Source organism: Microcaecilia unicolor, chromosome 7 (assembly GCF_901765095.1).
Source record: "Microcaecilia unicolor chromosome 7, aMicUni1.1, whole genome shotgun sequence".
Lineage (NCBI taxonomy): Eukaryota > Metazoa > Chordata > Amphibia > Gymnophiona > Siphonopidae > Microcaecilia > Microcaecilia unicolor.
The window spans coordinates 274557851-274579071 of NC_044037.1; the positions used below are offsets into that span (position 1 = coordinate 274557851).

A 21221-nucleotide genomic window follows, 5' to 3' on the forward strand; every position below is an offset into this window, starting at 1 on the left:
GTGGGAAAGTGCGGGGCACAAATGTAATAAAAAAAAAATGGATATATACACGGCTGCAGCATGCTGCACCTACAGCTGTATTCCTCCACCTCTGATTAATCAAAAAAACTTCTTACCTCTTTAAACTCCTTCACTGTTTTGAAGTAGAGCCGCTGTTTCTCTAGCAATTCCAAATACTCATCATTCAGCTGGTCTCGTCTCATTTTGTTTTCCTGTTTCTTTTTCTCCATCTGTTAAGAACATCCAAAATCTTTCAATGTGACATACAAAAATTCCTTCAGACTAATCCTATGTTCAGGTCAGTCTATGCATTTTTACTAATGATTCTGCAAGGAAAGGTAGGTCTCTCTAAACGTAGAGTAAGATTCACTTCAAGCAATCATAGTGAGCCGTGTACGTGGTCTATATGGATTTTAATAAAGGACACGAGCAAAAGTCTTACAGACCTTTCAACACGTCCTTTAGTAAGCATAATTCCATTTCAGTTATTTATCACCTGCCTATCTTAAAAGCGCTAGGCAAGGATCAACAGAAACAAGACTGCAAGACAGAAAGATACTAAAATCAAAGGAAAGTTCAATCTTTCCAGTGCATGTTGGTGCCTAATTCACATACTTTTGGAAGATCTTGTGCCATTTCAAAACTTTGCAATTTCCAGTGCACATAGGGCTTAAAAAAAAAAAAAAAAAAGCGAATCCTGTGTGGCAACTGAGTGGAAGCACATAGGAACTGAAAAGGCTTCCTAGGAACTGAATAGGCTTCCTATCATTTACTACACAGCAGGTGTGTATCTGCGTGGGGCCACAGGGGCCTGGGCCCCCGCAGATTTCGCCCTGGACCCCCCTACCGCCGTTAAGCCTCCCCCGCCTACCGCCAACCCTTTCCCCGCCTACCGCCGTCACCTACCCCGAGGTCCGCTCCTGCCGCTTTTTTAAACTATTACTTCAGCTGGCGGGGGGACCCCAACCCCCGCCAGCTCAGCCGAGGTCTTCTTTAACTTCATCTTCATGCTGTTAAAGCTGCATGATGCATCCTTCCAGTTGGACGGAGTTTGACGTCGCAGCACGTTGTACGGACGTCAACGTGCTGCGACGTCAAACTCCGTCCAACTGGAAGGATGCATCATGCAGCTTTAACAGCATGAAGATGAAGTTAAAGAAGACCTCGGCTGAGCTGGCGGGGGTTGGGGTCCCCCCGCCAGCTGAAGTAATAGTTTAAAAAACCGGCAGGAGCGGACCTCGGGGTAGGTGACGGCTTTAGGCGGGGAAAGGGTTGGCAGTAGGGGGGGGGAGGGTTGACGACGATGACGACGGCGGCGGGGGGGGGGGGCGGCGGTAAGGGGGGGTTATAATGTGCCCCCTCACTCTAGCCCCTGCCCCCCCTACCGCCGAATCTCAGATACGCCCCTGCTACAAAGGAATCGTGAGGGCAGCTTTGTGAAAGATGTCCATTACGATTTAAGGAGAATCTATATTATGTGGCATGCTAAATGAAAACTGGGTGTTTGTGGCATCATTTTGTTTTCAGTTGAAACCATTTGAGGAAAGAGTCAAACCTACTCCTCACTGGTCTCCCACTTAGCCACCTATCCCCCCTTCAATCCGTTCAGAACTCTGCTGCACGTCTTATCTTCCGCCTGAACCGATACACTCATGTCACCCCGCTCCTCAGGTCGCTTCACTGGCTTCCGATCAGATACCGCATTCAATTCAAGCTTCTGCTACTCACCTACAAATGCACTCGATCTGCAGCCCCTCCTTACCTCTCAACCCTCATCTCCCCTTACGTTCCTACCCGTAACCTCCGCTCTCAAGACAAATCCCTCCTTTCAGTACCCTTCTCCACCACCGCCAACTCCAATCTCCGCCCTTTCTGCCTCGCCTCACCCCACGCGTGGAACAAACTCCCCGTGCACATACGCCAAGCCCCCTCCCTGCCCATCTTCAAATCTCTGCTTAAAGCCCACCTCTTCAATGTCGCCTTCGGCACCTAACCTCTACACCTCTACCCAGGAAATCTAGACTGCCCCAGCTTGACATTTCGTTCTTTAGATTGTAAGCTCCTTCGAGCAGGGACCGTCCTTCTTCGTTATTATGTACAGCGCTGCGTAACACTAGTAGCGCTCTATAAATGTCAAGTAGTAATAGTAGTAGTAATATTTTGCAGGACATTTTCCACTCTGAGAGATGAAGCATTCTGCTAGCTCCGGAAAAAGAAAAAAAGAAAGATTTTTTCATGTTTTACATATGTTTTCACAATGAAAATATCTCAGAAGGGAAAAAATGTCTAAATGTAGCAATTTAGAAAACTCCTTTTCAGAAATCACACTAACCCCTGCCTACTAAGCCGCACTAGCAGCTGCCGTGCGGTAATACTGACGCAGCCTATTCACATTAAATGGGTCGTGTCAGCATTGCTGTGCAGCTTAATAAAGAAGGGGGGTGGGGGTAAGATTCAGATTTGAGCGATTTTCAAATTGTGGGATTTGTTAAACAGGGGGTATTTACCCTTCACATAAATATTAAACTGTCTCTGGAATGATACATTTCAGACTTAAAGAGGGTAATTTCAGAATAGGGTGCTTAAAATTTTTTTTTCATAAAAGCACTCGTGCTACAAAGAAATAATAGATACCTACCTGTATGCCTTCTAAAAATAAGCTCTTACAACGACCCTCAGTAGCAGACAAATTTATACCTGTCCAAAGGTGTAAATGTGTGCCTATACTCTCTGCGTGTGCATCTATAAGCAGATCTTGTGAAAGCAACTGCTATCTTTTGGTGTGCCTACTTTTTACTTAAGTATATCCCTGTGCAATTTTAAAGGAGCTGCTTTCCAAGTGTGAAACATGCTTTACATGCAGAACAAGCTTTATAACATTATCCAAGAGGAGGAAATGTATGTTTTGGCAGATTTGCAATATTTATTTTCATTCATTTATTTTCATTAAATGCCTGAACCCTGCAACACAACGAAACCAAAGCACGTAATGGACATAACATAACTCTTCCGCTCTATGATTCCCTAATGTGTCTGTTCCACATGAACCTTATTCTACCACATCATCACTTTGTATTTGTTCATACCGGAGTTGGCGAACGCCTCTACAGTACTATGTAAGCCACATTGAGCCTGCAAATAGGTGGGAAAATGTGGGATACAAATGTAACAAATAAATTCCAATATGACTGGTATATCAATGATATGCTTTGATGTCCCCATGCATACCTGGTACCCACCCCCATCCTCCTACCCTGTCAGACTGTCATAGTAATGCTTGAATGTTTTCACTTATATACACTGTCAGCTAGCACATTTGCTTATTTCCGATCTGACGAAGAAGGGCAACCTTCGAAAGCTAATCAAGAAATGTATTAAGTTATGTCTAATAAAAAAGGTATTAGCTTATTTTCTTTTTCATGATTTATTTTGTTTGATTTCTATTGATAACCTTAAGAGTGGACTAACACGGCTACCACACTCCTCTACAATATGACTGGTGAAACATTCCTGTAACTGTAAATTTACAAGTAACAGCTGCTTTAGGTGGTGATAGGTTGGGGCAGCACTGAATATAGAAGTGAAAATGAAACCTAATAATAAGAAGAATAAAAAGCATTCAGTTTAATAAACGTTATTTTCCCGATTCCAAGTAGACACTATAACATGTCAGCAATAAATCACCCAATACGCATTTTGAAGCCCTGCAGACTGAACTGAAATAAAGGAATTGTTATATTTTTGGTTCAAATTACTATGCAGGAGAGAAGGGGATGGAGAGAGAGACAGCTGCACCAGCTTCAAATCTGACCCACAGGGAATACAACTGCTGTACACAGGAAAATGTCCAGACATTTCCTTGGTTCTTTAATCTGAATCTTGGTCTCTTTGGTGCTTGTTTTCCAGTTACATCTCCTGCATAATCAACACAAGAGCGGATGAATGCTGAAAGAAAACCTGGAGGCACAGTTAAACGAATCCCCATGAGAGCCGTCAATGCTTTACATGGGGCTGTGAAAGAATTACAATAATACACACACGATGCCAGAAGTACATCCTTGAAATTGTACAGTACTTTGCTTGGGGATTACGAATTAAGGATAACAAAGTAGGGAAGATGAGATAAGATTTGTATAGGAGTTGTCATGTTGTCATGTTTCACGTATGAAGAGAGGCTTGCTGACCTGAACATGTACACCCTGGAGGAAAGGAGGAACAGGGGTGATATGATACAGACGTTCAAATATTTGAAAGGTATTAATCCGCAAACGAATCTTTTCCGGAGATGGGAAGACGGTAGAACGAGAGGACATGAAATGAGATTGAAGGGGGGCAAGACTCAGGAAAGATGTCAGGAAGTATTTCTTCACGGAGAGGGTGGTGGACGCTTGGAATGCCCTCCCGCGGGAGGTGGTGGAGATGAAAACGGTAACGGAGTTCAAACATGCGTGGGATATGCATAGAGGAATCCTGTGCAGAAGGAATGGATCCTCAGAAGCTTAGCTGAAATTGGGTGGCGGAGCAGTTGAGGGGAAGAGAGGGTGGTGGTTGGGAGGCGAGGATAGGGGAGGGCAGACTTATACGGTCTGTACCAGAGCCGCTGATGGGAGGCGGGACTGGTGGTTGGGAGGCGGGAAATACTGCTGGACAGACTTATATGGTCTGTGCCCTGAAAAGGACAGGTACAAATTCAAGGTAAGGTATACACAAATGAGTTTGTCTTGGGCAGACTAGATGGACCATGCAGGTCTTTTTCTGCCGTCATCTACTATGTTACTATGTTACAGCACAGCCCCACAACTAGCTTGTTGAATACCCTGTAACCAGGGGCGGCCCTATAATGAGGCAGAGGCCTCAGAAGGCACTTTAGAGAAAGTGGCATCACAAATCCCTCCCCCCCCCCCCAACAGGCAGTCCGACATCTTTTCTCCTCTCTACCCCCCCCCCCCCCCCCAGTTTATTCATATTTGCTGCCTGCCTCTTCTCTCTACCACATCCTGCCCTGTATCTCTCAAATCTCTTTCTTCCTCCAGTTTACCTACACTTGCTCTGCGGAAGTCACCAGGCTGCAGCAGCAATTCACATTCGCTGCCCGCTGCCAGCCTCCGAGTCTTCTCTCTAGCGTGTCCTGCCCCTGAGGAAACATGAAGCTACATCTGACAGGCAGGGTTTCCAGTTCCGTGATTTTATCGCTGAATTGGATGAAGGTTTTGCAAGACGCTATATGAAAAAAATGCAGACGCAGGTCATGATTTTTTGGGCTTCTCCACCATTATTGGGTGACTCGTGGCCCTGCCCCCCAATAGCACGACTGGTTCATTAGAAGAGGCAGCCTGAGCCTGCACTGAGTGATGTCACTGGCCAAGTCGCCTCACTATTGGAGGGCTCAGCTCACCATTCTGGCTCAATATGGTGAGCCCTCTGGTAGCGAGGCGACTTGGCCAGTGTCATCACTCAGTGCAGGCAGACATAGAATGATTCGAGGGCCAGCCAGCTGAGCAGTAGCACAGTGAGCACACGTGGAGAACTAAGGACTCGGCATGGATGGAAGGACGGATAGATAGGCAGGTGGCCCCCCTGCTCCTCACCTAACCTCAGGTTGCTATTTTTTTTTTTTTCATTTAATCATCAAAGATAACATAAAATATTATTTAGAGAAAAAGAAGAAAAAGACAAATAATAATATCAATTATACATAGGTAAATTTACATCTTGTAGACCACAACTTAAGGACAAGATACAAGGTAAAAAAAATTTCTGAGTAAACTCATAGGAAAAAAAAAAGGGCAAACCAAAGGGCAGAGGCATGAGGAACACCCATAGCCGGAGACCTCAGCACTTTCACTCTCTATTGGGCGTCCTGGGTTAATCTATCACTACTTTCTTTGGCTAATAACAATTCTCTCAACTTCTTGGGTTCCATAAATATATAATTAACAGAATCCAGGGATATTATACAACGACATGGAAATATTAACTTAAACGAGCCCCCTTTTGCGAGGGTTTTAGCTTTTAAATTCAAAAACTCCCGCCGACGGGCTTGAGTCTCCCTGGTTAGGTCAGGAAATATACGCACAGTTTCCCCAAGAAATTTATCATTCAAATGACGAAAATATAATTTAAAGGTATTCATCTTATCCATTTCAAGTGCAAAGAAAACTATAAGAGCAGTTCTCTCTGTTACCAGTTCTATAAAGTTTTCCAAAAACTCTGTTAAGTTCATCTCAGGTTGTTGTGGTGAAGGATTCAAAGGATTAGGCTTTCTTCCAGTTATGTATTGAAGCTGAACAATAGGAGGGAATCCCTCAGATGGAAATCCAAGTATTTCTGTATAATATTTACGTAGCATCTTCATAGCTGGAATTAGGGGCGATTTAGGAAAATTAATGAACCGCAAATTATTCTTCCTCCCTTGATTTTCGAGAGATTCTAGTTTCCTCACTAGAACCTCTCTATCTTTAACCACTGTCCCTGCAAAATTCTGAAGAGCGGAAAGTTCAATCTTTAAAGATTCCATTTGACCTTCTTGGATTTGCATTTTCTCTGTAAACTGTTTCTGCACTTGTTTCACATTATCAAATTCTTGAGTAAAAGAATTAGTTACCTGGGAGAGTAGAGAATTCATACCCTGGATAACATCCCATATAGAGTCTAACGTTACCACTTCAGGTCTTTTCACCTCCCGAAATACCGGTGCAACTCCCGTTGGAATGGGGGTAGACGTGGACAAAAACCCCCCAATCGGGGAAAGACCACCAACTAGGCCTCCTGGAGACGGTGGAATCTTCTCCACTCTGGGCGTTCCATCCGTCTTCTCCGTCGGGGTCATAATGCTTCCGGGTCGTGGAGGAATGGTATTCCCTGGCGGACTCAAAGAGATCGCCTCCGCGCTGTTTTCCGCCAATGTCATCACGGAAAGCTCCGAAGCGGGCGCCCGTATAGCCAGCGGTTGAATCCCGAACTGCTCTAAGAATGCTTGGCGAGGAGGGGGTACATTCCCAGGTACGGAGGCCAAGCCCTTGGGTTTTCCCTTCCGTTTCCCCATGACCAGCACAGGGTACGGATCTAACTTCTCGTTACGCAGTCTAGCGAGTCGGGAGCTCAAACACGCACGTCTGCTCTACTCGGCCATCTTGTCAAAAATCACAGAAACAGAAGCCTGCGCGGCCGCGTTGCTGATCTGCAAGAGCAAGCTTCTACATTGAATGCTGCTAGTGGAGGAGTAGCCTAGTGGTTAGTGCAGTGGAACATGGAATGTTGCTAGTGGAGGAGTCACCTAGTGGTTAGGATGGTGGACTCTGGTCCTGGGGAACTTAGAGACTGAGTTCGATTCCCACTGCAAGCACAGGCAGCTCCTTGTGACTCTGGGCAAGTCACTTAACCCTCCATTGCCCCAGGTACAAATAAGTACCTGTACATAATATGTAAGCCGCATTGAGCCTGCCATGAGTGGGAAAGCGCGGGGTACAAATGTAACAAAAAAAAAACAACTTGCCTTGAGTTTAGCCACCCATCTGTTTACCCCAATTGACTTTGTACTACCCCCATCTTGTCTCCATTTATATAGCTGCACTTCGCCCCTCGCCACATAGTAAGATGTTTCATTGTATTAGAGGAACAGCATTAGCATCACATCTGTGTTATTTGAATGTTCTAATGTGCGCTTATTAAGTGTTCCGTTGTTAGTACGCTGACTTCGTATTATATCTGTTATTTGAATGATCTTCCATGCAGTCTGTTATGGTATTGTTTGTATTGTACTGATATTTACCATATTTCTGTTATATGGTTGTTCTACAGGGCTGTTAAATGTCTACATTTCTGATACAGTTTCATCTTAGTCCTATTACTAGGTCATTTTACTATTGTTATGCTGTTAGCAAAATTGTAAGTTTTATGTTAAACTGTACCTGCTGTACACTGCCTTGGGTGAATCCCTTCATAAAGGTGGTTAATAAATCCCAATAAATGACTCATTGCATTATTTTCTGAAATCTATATAACAAATTCATAAAAGTGTTCTTACATATGTGAACAAAGTTTGTTTTCATTTTATTCTTTTCTCCTATGTTAAAAAGATATGTGCTTGTATTAGAGTTTAAAAAAGAAAAGAAAAAAAAGCTGTTTGCAGTCCAGAATGCTGCAGTGAAATTGATTTTGGGTGGAAGAAGGTTTGAACGTGTGACACCATATTTGATTCAAATGTACTGGTTACCTCTACAAGCCAGAATTGAATTCAAGATTTTAATCTTTGTTTTTAAAATTCTGTATGGTTTTAGACAAAGTTATTTGCAAGATTTTGTAATGCTTTACACTCCAAGTCTTCGCTCAGTAAATAAAATTATGCTGGTAAAATGTACCAAGGCCCGCTTGTAGGCTGCGATCCACAGAGCAGTGCAAAACTATGGAATCTCCTTCCAACTACTAGGAGGAATACCAAGAACTATATGTTATTCTGTTGTAACTTGAAAACCTGACTATTTAGGAAACATTTGACTGGCAACGTTTGACTTTGTTGTTTTCTGTTTTTCTTGTTTAAAATTTTTATATTTATGCTACTCTGGGGCCCTTTTACTAAGCTGCGTAGATGGAGTTACTGCCCGGTTACCATGTGGCCCTTGCAGCAACTTCAATTTTGGAACATGTCCGCTACGCGTGTCTGAAAAATATATATATATTTTTTGACGCGCGTAGACCATTACCCCCCGATTACTGTGTGAGATCTTACCGCTATGTCAATGGCTTGTGGTAAGGTCTCAGACCGCACCTGGAGTATTGTGTTCAGTACTGGTCTCCGTATCTCAAAAAAGATATAGTAGAATTGGAAAAGGTACAGCGAAGGGCGACGAAAATGATAGTGGGGATGGGACGACTTTCCTATGAAGAGAGGCTGAGAAGGCTAGGGCTTTTCAGCTTGGAGAAGAGACGGCTGAGGGGAGATATGATAGAAGTGTATAAAATAATGAGTGGAATGGATCGGGTGGATGTGAAGCGACTGTTCACGCTATCCAAAAATACTAGGACTAGAGGGCATGAGTTGAAGCTACAGTGTGGTAAATTTAAAACGAATCGGAGAAAATTTTTCTTCACCCAACGTGTAATTAGACTCTGGAATTCGTTGCCGGAGAACGTGGTACGGGCGGTTAGCTTGACGGAGTTTAAAAAGGGGTTAGATAGATTCCTAAAGGACAAGTCCATAGACCGCTATTAAATGGACTTGGAAAAATTCCGCATTTTTAGGTATAACTTGTCTGGAATGTTTTTACGTTTGGGGAGCGTGCCAGGTGCCCTTGACCTGGATTGGCCACTGTCGGTGACAGGATGCTGGGCTAGATGGACCTTTGGTCTTTCCCAGTATGGCACTACTTATGTACTTATGTACTTAAATGGACATGCGGCAATTTTCATTTTGCCGCACGTCCATTTTCGGCAAAAATTTTAAAAAAGGCATTTTTTGTAGGTGCGATAAAAATATTCTGCGCGCGCCCAATACATGCGTCTACACTACCGCAGGCCATTTTTCAGCGCACCTTAGTAAAAAGAACCCCTCTATGTTTTACTTATTTTATAATCTGCTCTGAAGTAGAGAGGTGCGGTAGCCGTGTTTCACAGTAAGAATACTGAAAGGTAATTTTAAAACAATACAGGAACGTAAGACCTTTGAAATAAGAATGATTGAATATTTTGACACCCAACAAACAGGACTTAATAAGGATCTGGGTTTTCTAACTCATTATAAAACATAAAGCTGTATTTCTCTGTTTATTACCCTCCTCTCACCTACCAACACCCATCCTGTTAGAATATCAATGAAATGCTTTGATGTCCCCAAGCGTACCCCCACCCTCCCACTCTGTCAGACTGTCAAAGTAATGCTTTGATGTTTCTCTTATACAGTGGGGGAAATAAGTATTTGATCCCTTGCTGATTTTGTAAGTTTGCCCACTGACAAAGACATGAGCAGCCCATAATTGAAGGGTAGGTTATTGGTAACAGTGAGAGATAGCACATCACAAATTAAATCCGGAAAATCACATTGTGGAAAGTATATGAATTTATTTGCATTCTGCAGAGGGAAATAAGTATTTGATCCCTCTGGCAAACAAGACCTAATACTTGGTGGCAAAACCCTTGTTGGCAAGCACAGCGGTCAGACGTCTTCTGTAGTTGATGATGAGGTTTGCACACATGTCAGGAGGAATTTTGGTCCACTCCTCTTTGCAGATCATCTCTAAATCATTAAGAGTTCTGGGCTGTCGCTTGGCAACTCGCAGCTTCAGCTCCCTCCATAAGTTTTCAATGGGATTAAGGTCTGGTGACTGGCTAGGCCACTCCATGACCCTAATGTGCTTCTTCCTGAGCCACTCCTTTGTTGCCTTGGCTGTATGTTTTGGGTCATTGTCGTGCTGGAAGACCCAGCCACGACCCATTTTTAAGGCCCTGGCGGAGGGAAGGAGGTTGTCACTCAGAATTGTACGGTACATGGCCCCATCCATTCTCCCATTGATGCGGTGAAGTAGTCCTGTGCCCTTAGCAGAGAAACACCCCCAAAACATAACATTTCCACCTCCATGCTTGACAGTGGGGACGGTGTTCTTTGGGTCATAGGCAGCATTTCTCTTCCTCCAAACACGGCGAGTTGAGTTCATGCCAAAGAGCTCAATTTTTGTCTCATCTGACCACAGCACCTTCTCCCAATCACTCTCGGCATCATCCAGGTGTTCACTGGCAAACTTCAGACGGGCCGTCACATGTGCCTTCCGGAGCAGGGGGACCTTGCGGGCACTGCAGGATTGCAATCCGTTATGTTGTAATGTGTTACCAATGGTTTTCGTGGTGACAGTGGTCCCAGCTGCCTTGAGATCATTGACAAGTTCCCCCCTTGTAGTTGTAGGCTGATTTCTAACCTTCCTCATGATCAAGGATACCCCACGAGGTGAGATTTTGCGTGGAGCCCCAGATCTTTGTCGATTGACAGTCATTTTGTACTTCTTCCATTTTCTTACTATGGCACCAACAGTTGTCTCCTTCTCGCCCAGCGTCTTACTGATGGTTTTGTAGCCCATTCCAGCCTTGTGCAGGTGTATGATCTTGTCCCTGACATCCTTAGACAGCTCCTTGCTCTTGGCCATTTTGTAGAGGTTAGAGTCTGACTGATTCACTGAGTCTGTGGACAGGTGTCTTTCATACAGGTGACCATTGCCGACAGCTGTCTGTCATGCAGGTAACGAGTTGATTTGGAGCATCTACCTGGTCTGTAGGGGCCAGATCTCTTACTGGTTGGTGGGGGATCAAATACTTATTTCCCTCTGCAGAATGCAAATAAATTCATATACTTTCCACAATGTGATTTTCCGGATTTAATTTGTGATGTGCTATCTCTCACTGTTACCAATAACCTACCCTTCAATTATGGGCTGCTCATGTCTTTGTCAGTGGGCAAACTTACAAAATCAGCAAGGGATCAAATACTTATTTCCCCCACTGTATATGCTATCTGCTACCACATTTGCTTATTTCCGATCTGACGAAGAAGGGCAACCTTCGAAAGCTAATCAAGAAATGTATTAAGTTATGTCCAATAAAAAAGGTATCATCTCATTTTCTTTTCCATGTTTTATTTTGTTTGATTTCTATAGATTCTACATGGAATGTTGCTATTCCACTAGCAACATTCCATGTAGAAGTCGGCCCTTGTAGATCACCAATGTGGCCGCGCAGGCTTCTGCTTCTGTGAGTCTGACGTCCTGCACGTACGTGCAGGACGTCAGACTCACAGAAACAGAAACCTGCGCAGCCTTCTACATGGAATGTTGCTAGTGGAATAGCAACATTCCATGTAGAATCTCCAATAGTAGCAACATTCCATGTAGAATCTCCAATGGTATCTATTTTACTGTCATAGTAATGCTTGAATGTTTTCACTTATATACACTGTCAGCTAGCACATTTGCTTATTTCCGATCTGACGAAGAAGGGCAACCTTCGAAAGCTAATCAAGAAATGTATTAAGTTATGTCCAATAAAAAAGGTATCATCTTATTTTCTTTTCCAAGTTTTATTTTGTTTGATTTCTATTGATAATCTGCTCTGAACTGAAGAGATGAGCAGAAAATAAATGCACTCAATGAAATGAAATGATTGGAGGGTGTTCACAAGCTAGTAGGAGCACACTTGTGAACTAGCATATTCCACAGAATTATCAGCTGAAGGTCTGGAATAGCTGGCACTTTTAAAAACAAATCTCTACCTAAAAGCAGAATGGACGGTTTGATGGCTCAGTTGTGGTTCTGCATACTGCTATGTGGAGGGATTTGGACTTGATCTGTGACTCGGGTCTTCTCCCCCCTTTCCTAGGTTAGCTGAGGCTAAGGAAGATGTGAAGCTACAGCCTATGGGGGGGGGGGGGGGGTAGGAAACAGTCATAAGAATAGCCATACTGGGTCAGACCCATCTAGCCCAGTATCCTGCTTCCAACCGTGGCCAATCCAGGTCACACGTACCTGGCAGAAACCCCAAATAGAAGCCACATTCCATGCTACCAAACCCGGGGGCAAGCAATGGCTTCCCTCGTGTCTACCTCAATAGCAGACTATGAACTTTTATTCCAGGAACTTGTCCAAACCTTCCAAGGCAAGAAGGAGGAAGCGGCAGATTCCGGACCTGTGGGAGGGGGAACATAAGGAGCGATGCTGGATTGTGGGCAGCGGGAGAGAGGTCAGGATTTTCTGCAGCACCCCTAAGAGTTCGCTGCGGCGCACCAGGGTGCTGCGTGCCATACACTGTCAATTAAAATGTTCTACTACTTATTGTGTTGACATTGTAAATAGTATACTATGCTATACTTTGTATTATTTGAATATTTTTACTGCTGTAACTGTCTATTGCTCATGTTTGATTTATTCTTACTATACACCGACTTGAGTGAATTCCTTTAAAAAGGCGGTAAATAAATCCTAATAAATAGAAATAAAAAACAAATTACTGTAGGATTTCGAAAAGGAGACTTAGCGGATGCCCTCAATTGAGGAATGTCACTGCAAGAGCCAGAATACCATAAATTGGAAGGGTGGAGAGAAATCTCTAAGTAGTTGTGAATGAAGATTCGGGGCACCGAGTTCTCAGCACGGGTCCCAACTTAAGCTACAGGAGCAGGAGAAAATTGCTGGATCAAAAAAGGACCTGAAATATCTTATATGAAATAGCAGTGACTCTATAAGTGGTCTGAATGTTTCCTTAATGTGGCTGGTTTATTAGTTGAAGCTTTTTAATCAAAGGTTACATGAGAAGGCTTACAAAGAATCAATTTGTGCAGCTCAGCCTCCTGGTAATAAAATTAACACTTTAAAAATGAGTTATTCACATTGTCTATGTATGCCTTCTCTGCACAAGAAAGGTCACACATGGTCAATCCAATTGACACTGTTTTGAAAATCACATCTAATTACATTCTGGTAAATGTTTTAGGAAGCTTAGAACGATTCCTCAGGGGAAATATTGCTACATGAGGCCCATTCCATTGTCTGATGAGCTCCGCTTCTGAAATAAACCACTCTGCTCATAGCATTCCACTGTAGAAAGCATCGCCTACTGGTGGTGACTAAAACATTCAGCAGGTAAGTTAAAGCTGACAGTACTACTATTCTGTAACACTGCTACACATAGGCAGCACTATATAGATGGTCATATGAGAAAGTCCTTTCTCCGTAGAGCTTACAATTTAGTCAAGACACACATGCACGGCAAATAGGTTTTGGGAAATAAAATGATGGTTTTAGGATGCATTTGAAGATAGACAGGAAGAGAACACAACACATCAAGTAAGGAAGTCTGTTCTCGATATATAATAGAGCAAGGCGGAAAACAAAGATAAGAGAGATTTGTCAGATGAATGGGAGAGAGGAGAGGTTAAAGAGGAGCTGCAGAGTAAAGGCATTTGTATGTGACTAGGAAATGATTGAACGGTATGCAGAAGTGGATGGGAAGTCGATGTAACGACTTGAGAAGGAGTACATGGTTAGAATGACACTGGAGAAATGTAAATCACATAGCTGAATTCTGAATAGAATTTAGTGGAGGTGAGTTTAGTATGAAACATGAGGAGCAGGTAGAGTACTTTAAGTAGGAGGCAATGAGGGAATTTGTAAGGGCTTCTGGTAATCTGATAAGAAAAAAAAGGGATAGATTTTGGTAATAATATACAGAAAGTCAAGTTTTGGACATCTATTGAGAAGCAGAAATAGGAATTTAAGACTCCATGGTTACAGTTTAAAGACCATGTGGTAGCCTTACATTTTTCTTCCATAGGGAGTAAGTGAATATAAGCAATTAAGGCAGCCAAAGCCATCACCTAATGTACTTGTGCTGAATCATAAAAAGGTCTACTATTGCATAGTAATGCGAAATACTGTTTGCAAGCCATTTTGATAGGGTGTGATTCATAACCATATTTCTTAGACCAGAGCATCCTAAACTGTGGGTCAGGACTCCATATGAGGTCACAACCTGGGCGGACTTTCCATAGGTGCATTATTATTCTGCACCTCCGGCCACAAAAAGATTGTCAAGCACTACTCTAGATTAATCAGATTGTCACTCATTATGAGCGAGACCTCTGATGGTAGCAAGCCAGGGGGTTCTCAACCCAGTCCTTGGGACACACCTAGCCAGTGGCGTTCCTAGGGGGGCTGACACCCGGGGCGGATCGCTGATGCGCCCTGCCCCCTGGGTGCAACGTGACTCCCCGGCGAAAGAACCCCCCCCCCGGGTGCATGCCGCGGGGGGGGGGGGGGGGGGGGTGCTGCGCGCCTGTCCGCTTCGTTCGTTTCCATGCGCCCTCTGCCCCAGAACAGGAAGTAACCTGTTACGGGGCAGAGGGAGCACAGAACAAACGTAGTGGACAAGCGCGCGACACCCCCCCCCCCCCTTGGTACGCCACTGCACCTAGCCAGTCAGGTTTTCAGGATATCCACAGTGAATATCCATGTGAGAAATGTGCATGCACTACTTCCATTCTATGCAAATCTATCTCATGGATATTCATTCTGGATATCCTGAAAACCTGACTGGCTAGTTGTGTCCTGAGGAATCAGTTGAGAATCTCTGTAGTAAGCTAAAGACTGAGGTCAAATTTTAAAAAATTTTAGTTACTGGGATTTAACAACTGCCATTATGAAGAGATTTATCCAAGGTGATGTACAGCAGGTACAGCTTGAGTTAAAACCTACAATTTTGATTAACAGTATAAACAACAGTTAAAAAAACTAGGATATACACAAACTAGACAGTATTCGATTCGGCTCTGAATACATTACTCATATTTGGCCGAATAGTGATTTAAATTCAAATACAAATAATCCGGAGCTCTATTGTGCTAAATCTTACTGAAATGAACACTTGATTTCTGATTTCACACTGATTCTTTTATTATTTGTTATGTTAAAGCTCAATGCCCATTATTTGTATTGGGTATTTGTATTTGGCTGAATAATATTTTTCATTATTTGTATTCGGCCGAATAGTAAAATGTGCTATTTGGTACAGCTCTAATACAAACCTCTTCTTTGTTAGTATATGGCTTACTTAAGAAGGTAGGCAAGACTATGGGTTGGTTCATGAGCAAGGCTGAAATTTTGAGTGCGTTCTCAAAACCATTCTACTCTTTAACAATTAGAGGTATGGAGCATATGAAACAAGTGCCTGTAGCTTGTCAAGATGACAACCAGAAACAACAGGACCCTTCAAGCAAGGAATGTCAGCAGTATTGTCTCAAGTAGTTGAAAGGAAGGTTTCATCAATGAAACAATGGCCATGTTCAGATCCCAGAGAACTGGAGGATTCCCAACTAAGGGTTTTGTATGCTCAATATTTTGTGTGAACTTGGTGATCTGTGGCTAAAAGGAAACAGGCAGTTCTTTGCTTGAGAATGATGTATAATTGAGGAAGTACTCTATTGAAGAGGTGTTCAATTCTGAAGAGGAAATATATATCAAATAAATATAAATATAAATATGTAATTAATATAATACTCTATGAAGCTTGCAGAAGGATTCAGGCCTTCCTTGGCACACTGCAGATAAAAATGTTTCCATTTCAGACAATACAACCATCTACAAGATGATTTTCTAGGCACAATGAGGATATCCTCTATCTCCCAGGAAAGCCAAAGAGGTGGCACTATAAAGCATTCACCATCCATGTTGTTAGTGCGAGGGCAAGGATGTTTGGGTGAAGAATGGACCCTTGTTCTTGGGAAATCAGATTGGCAGCATTTCCCAGTTCCCACAACTGTTCTTCTGAAAGACTGAAGAAACAAGAAAACCACACCTGTTAAGGTCCGAAAGACACTATGAGGAGTACTCTGGCTTTGCTTTGTTTCAACCTTCTGTATAATCATCAAGTTGAGAGGCATAGGTGGAAAACCATAAAGACCACCAGTCTACCAGAGAGAACACATTTGCCATCAACTGACACCCCCTGGGTCTCCTGGAACAGATGAGAGGTAGGTTTGAGTTTTCCTCTGTTGAAAAAAGGAACCATCTCTGGGTACCCCATCAATGGGCACTCTAATTCACCAGTGGCTTGTGCAGGGCCCACTCAAACCGTTCTAGGATTCTGCTAAATCAGTTTGTCTGTGACCCCATTTGGACACCTTGAAGGAAAGCTGCTGACAATCAGTTTCCATGAGAGGATCAAATCCCAAACTCTCAGTGCTTCCTTACAGAGGAACAGAGGATGTAGGAGCACAAACCTTCTTGCTTAAATACAATATGGTTATCTGGATGAGGATTCTCCATCCTGGGAAATTGTAGAAAAGGCCTTTTCAGTCCTGAAAATCACTCTCAGTTCCAGAAGATTTATTTGGTAGGTTGATTCCAGTCTGAACTAGTTGCTCTGTGTTCAAAAGTAAAAAATGTGACTCCCCACACCCCATGACAGGCATTTGTAGTAGGCAACAGATGATATCAAGGTTGACAGAAAAGAGGATGATCTTGCATGAGGATCACAGGGTCCCTCACTATCAGAAAGCTTCTGTCATAAGAATAGGGTTGAGTTAATTAATCTCACTGAAATTTGAGCACCCACTGAATGCAGTGAATTTGGATTAATGCAAATGGGCGTACCTAATATTGTTGCCATCACTTGACTTAAGAGGACCTGAACAGCATGCTGAGGAGATTTTCCTCGAGAGGAGAATCCTTTCCAATTAAAGAATTTTCCCAGAAGGGTGCAGATATAGACACAAACAAACAGTATAGTCTGAGATAGGGGTTAGTGATGAATTCAAAGCTGATGATGAATCCCAGAGATTGGAGGGGGGGGGGGGGGGTAAAGACTACTGACCTTAGGCTAATTCCATCTCTGAGGAAGTGGAAATGTCATCAATCTGTCATTAGAGTTTAGTAAAACAAATCTTTCTCACCTTCTGAAAAGAGCTGTGTCATTACTAGGTGCTTGTCGAATATTCTCAAGGCTGCCAAGATTCAAAATGCAGAATTATGTTCTGGTAGAAGATCATTAACTGCGAATATTATGAATTTTAAGCAGGTAGAATAAAAGAGCATGAGGACGGTAAAATTATGTATCATACCTGATAATTTTCTTTCCATTAATCATAGCTGATCAATCCATAGACTGGTGGGTTGTGTCCATCTACCAGCAGGTGGAGATAGAGAGCAATCCTTTTGCCTCCCTATATGTGGTCATGTGCTGCCGGAAACTCCTCAGTATGTCGATATCCAAGCTCCATCCGCAGGACTCAGCACTTAGAGAATTACACCCACAAAGGGACACTCTGCCCAGCTCACCACCGCTGAAACGGGGGAGGGGAATTAACCCAGCTCATCCCCACACAAGTGGGGGAGGGAAATCCGTCCAGCTCATCCCCGCGGAGCGGGGGAGGGACACCACCCCGCCGATGCGGGGGGATCTGGCTTATCTTGCAACCGCAACCGCGGGAGGAGCTGACTGACCCTAACACCGCCGAAGCGGGAGGGGTACAAAGCTGCCCTACAGCCGCACGAAGCGGGAGGGAGCGCCGGCAGAATTTATGTCTCAATCCAGCCCCATAAAACGGAGGGGAGAGGAATGCAGCAGCTCACTGTAACACAAACTCGTCTCAACTCTTGAAGAATCCACTTGAAAACTTGAACATGAAGTCCTCCTGAACAGGAACTGAAGACTAAACTTGAATCTGAAATGCAACCAGAATATAAACAGTACAGATATCTGGGAGGGGCTATGGATTGATCAGCTATGATTAATGGAAAGAAAATTATCAGGTATGATACATAATTTTACCTTCCATATATCATCATGCTGATCAATCCATAGACTGGTGGGATGTACCGAAGCAGTACTCACCAAGGGCGGGACATTGAAATCCCTGACCGCAACACTGAAGCTCCAAACCGGGCCTCCGCCCGAGCAGCCACAGTCAAGCGGTAATGCCTGGAGAAGGTATGGGCCGATGCCCAAGTTGCCGCCTTGCAAATCTCTTCCAAGGAGACGGACCCGGCCTCTGCCATCGAGGCCGCCTGAGCTCTAGTGGAGTGAGCCTTCAGCTGGATAGGCGGCACCTTTCCCGCGGCCACATAAGCCGCTGCAATGGCTTCCTTGACCCATCTTGCCACTGTAGGCTTAGCAGCCTGCAGACCCTTACGAGGACCTGCAAACAGGACAAACAGATGATCCGATTTCCGGAAATCATTGGTCACTTCCAAGTATCTGATGATGACTCGTCTCACATCCAGATATTTGAGAGCAGAGTATTCCTCTGGGTAGTCCTCCCTACGAAAGGAAGGGAGACAGAGCTGCTGATTCACATGGAAGCGAGAAACAATCTTGGGCAGGAAGGAAGGCACTGTGCGAATAGTCACTCCTGCCTCAGTGAACTGCAGAAAAGGCTCTCGACATGAGAGTGCCTGGAGCTCGGAAACTCTTCTGGCTGAAGTGATAGCCACCAAAAAGACTGCTTTCAACGTCAGGTCTTTCAGAGATGCCCTCGACAAGGGTTCAAAAGGCGGCTTCTGCAAGGCTCTTAGCACCAGGTTGAGATTCCACGCAGGCACCACTGAGTGCAGAGGAGGGCGCAGGTGATTAACTCCCTTGAGAAAACGTACCACATCTGGTTGCGAAGCCAGGGAAGCACCCTTCAGGCGGCCCCTGAAGCAAGCCAGAGCCGCTACCTGGACTTTAAGGGAACTGAGCGACAGGCCTTTCTCCAGACCTTCTTGCAGGAACGCCAGCACTGAAGAAATTGGAGCAGTGAAGGGAGAAAGTGAGCCTGCTTCACACCACGCTGCAAAGGTACGCCAAACCCTGGCGTAAGCAGTAGAAGTAGAGCGCTTCCTCGCTCTCAGCATAGTGGCGATGACCTTGTCTGAGAAGCCCTTCTTCCTCAGACGCTGCCGCTCAATAGCCAGGCCGTAAGACCAAAGCGGGAGGGATCTCCATCACCACGGGACCCTGATGCAACAGGCCCTGCTCCACTGGCAGCCGCAGAGGGTCGTCCACTGAGAGCCTGATCAAGTCCGCATACCAGGGACTATCCACCAGGATTATCTGGCCCGGATGCTTTGCCACCCTGTCTAGTACCCTGCCCAACATGGGCCAGGGCGGGAACACATAGAGAAGCTCTTGTGTCGGCCACTGTTGGAGAAGAGCATCTACTCCCAGAGATCGAGGGCCCCGTCCTCTGCTGAAAAAGTGCGGCACTTGGCAATTGGCCGATGACGCCATCAGATCTAGGCTCGGCTGGCCCCAGCGCTTCGTGATGTCCAAGAACGCCTGAGCCGATAACTGCCACTCTCCGGGATCCAAGGTATGGCGACTGAGAAAGTCCGCCTTGACATTCATGACTCCGGCAATGTGGGCAGCTGACAGCTGTTCCAGGTTCGCTTCCACCCACTGGCATAGATTCATGGCTTCCTTGGCTAGAGGGGCGCTCTTGGTACCTCCCTGGCGGTTGACATAGGCCACAGCCTTGGCATTGTCCGACAGGACCCGTACTGGCTTCAACGCCAGTACCGGGAGGAACTCCAAAAGCGCCAACTGAATGGCTCTGAGTTCCAGGAGGTTGATAGACCACTTTGCCTCTGCAGGAGACCAGAGCCCCTGCGCTGTCCTTCCCAAGCAGTGGGCTCCCCAGCCCGTCAAAGAGGCGTCCGTCGTGACGACAATCCACTCCGGGGTCACAAGAGGCATCCCTGCAGACAACTTGTCTGTCTTCAGCCACCAGCTCAGCGCCTTGCACACTGCTGGGTCCAAGGGAAGGCGCACAGCATAATCTTCCGACACCGGAGTCCAGCGCTGCAGCAGAGAGTGTTGTAGTGGTCTCATATGAGCCCTGGCCCAGGGCACTACTTCCATCGTGGCAGTCATAGAGCCCAACAGCTGCACATAGTCCCAAGCCCGAAGCGGAGAGGCTACTAGGAACTGGTCCACCTGAGCCTGAAGTTTGACAATCCGATTGTCCGGCAGGAACACTCTGCCCACTTGGGTGTCGAATCGAACTCCCAGATACTCCAGGGACTGAGTCGGGCGCAGCTGGCTTTTCTCCCAGTTGATGATCCACCCCAGGGAGCTCAAAAAAGCAATCACCCGGTCCACAGCTTTGCCGCACTCTGCATAAGAGGGGGCTCGGATCAACCAGTTGTCCAGATAAGGATGGACTTGTACTCCTTCCTTTCGCAGGAAGGCCGCGATGACCACCATTACTTTGGAGAAGGTCCGCGGAGCAGTAGCCAACCCGAACGGGAGGGCTCTGAACTGGAAGTGTCGGCCCAGGACTGCAAAACGCAGAAAGCGTTGATGAGGAGGCCAGATGGGAATATGCAAGTACACTTCCTTGATGTCCAAGGATGCCAGGAACTCCCCTGCCTTCACTGCCGCTATAACAGAGCGGAGAGTCTCCATGCGAAAGTGCCGAACTTTCAAGGCCCGATTGACCCCTTTGAGGTCGAGGATAGGCCGTACAGAACCTCCTTTCTTTGGTACCACAAAGTAAATGGAGTAACGTCCCTTGCCAAGCAGATTTTCTGGCACCGGAACGACCGCATCCAGGCGGATCAGATTGTCCAAGGTCTGCTGTACTGCCACAGCTTTGACCGGAGACTTGCAGGGAGAGAGTACAAACCTGTCTCTTAAGGGTCGGCAGAACTCTAGCTTGTAGCCGTCTCTGATGACTTCCAGCACCCAAGCGTCTGAAGTTACCCTGGTCC

At 45.1% G+C, this 21221-nt stretch overlaps 1 protein-coding gene across 3 annotated transcripts in view; it reads right to left on the reverse strand.

Annotated features, from left to right (window-relative positions):
- Positions 1-21221, reverse strand: part of CCDC93 (coiled-coil domain containing 93) — a 225763-nt gene that overhangs the window by 5447 nt on the left and 199095 nt on the right. For all 3 annotated transcript variants that reach the window (XM_030209955.1, XM_030209954.1, XM_030209953.1), the window contains one exon: positions 117-230. In XM_030209955.1, the coding sequence (XP_030065815.1) occupies positions 117-230 (114 nt within the window). The remainder of the gene's footprint in view (positions 1-116; positions 231-21221) is intronic.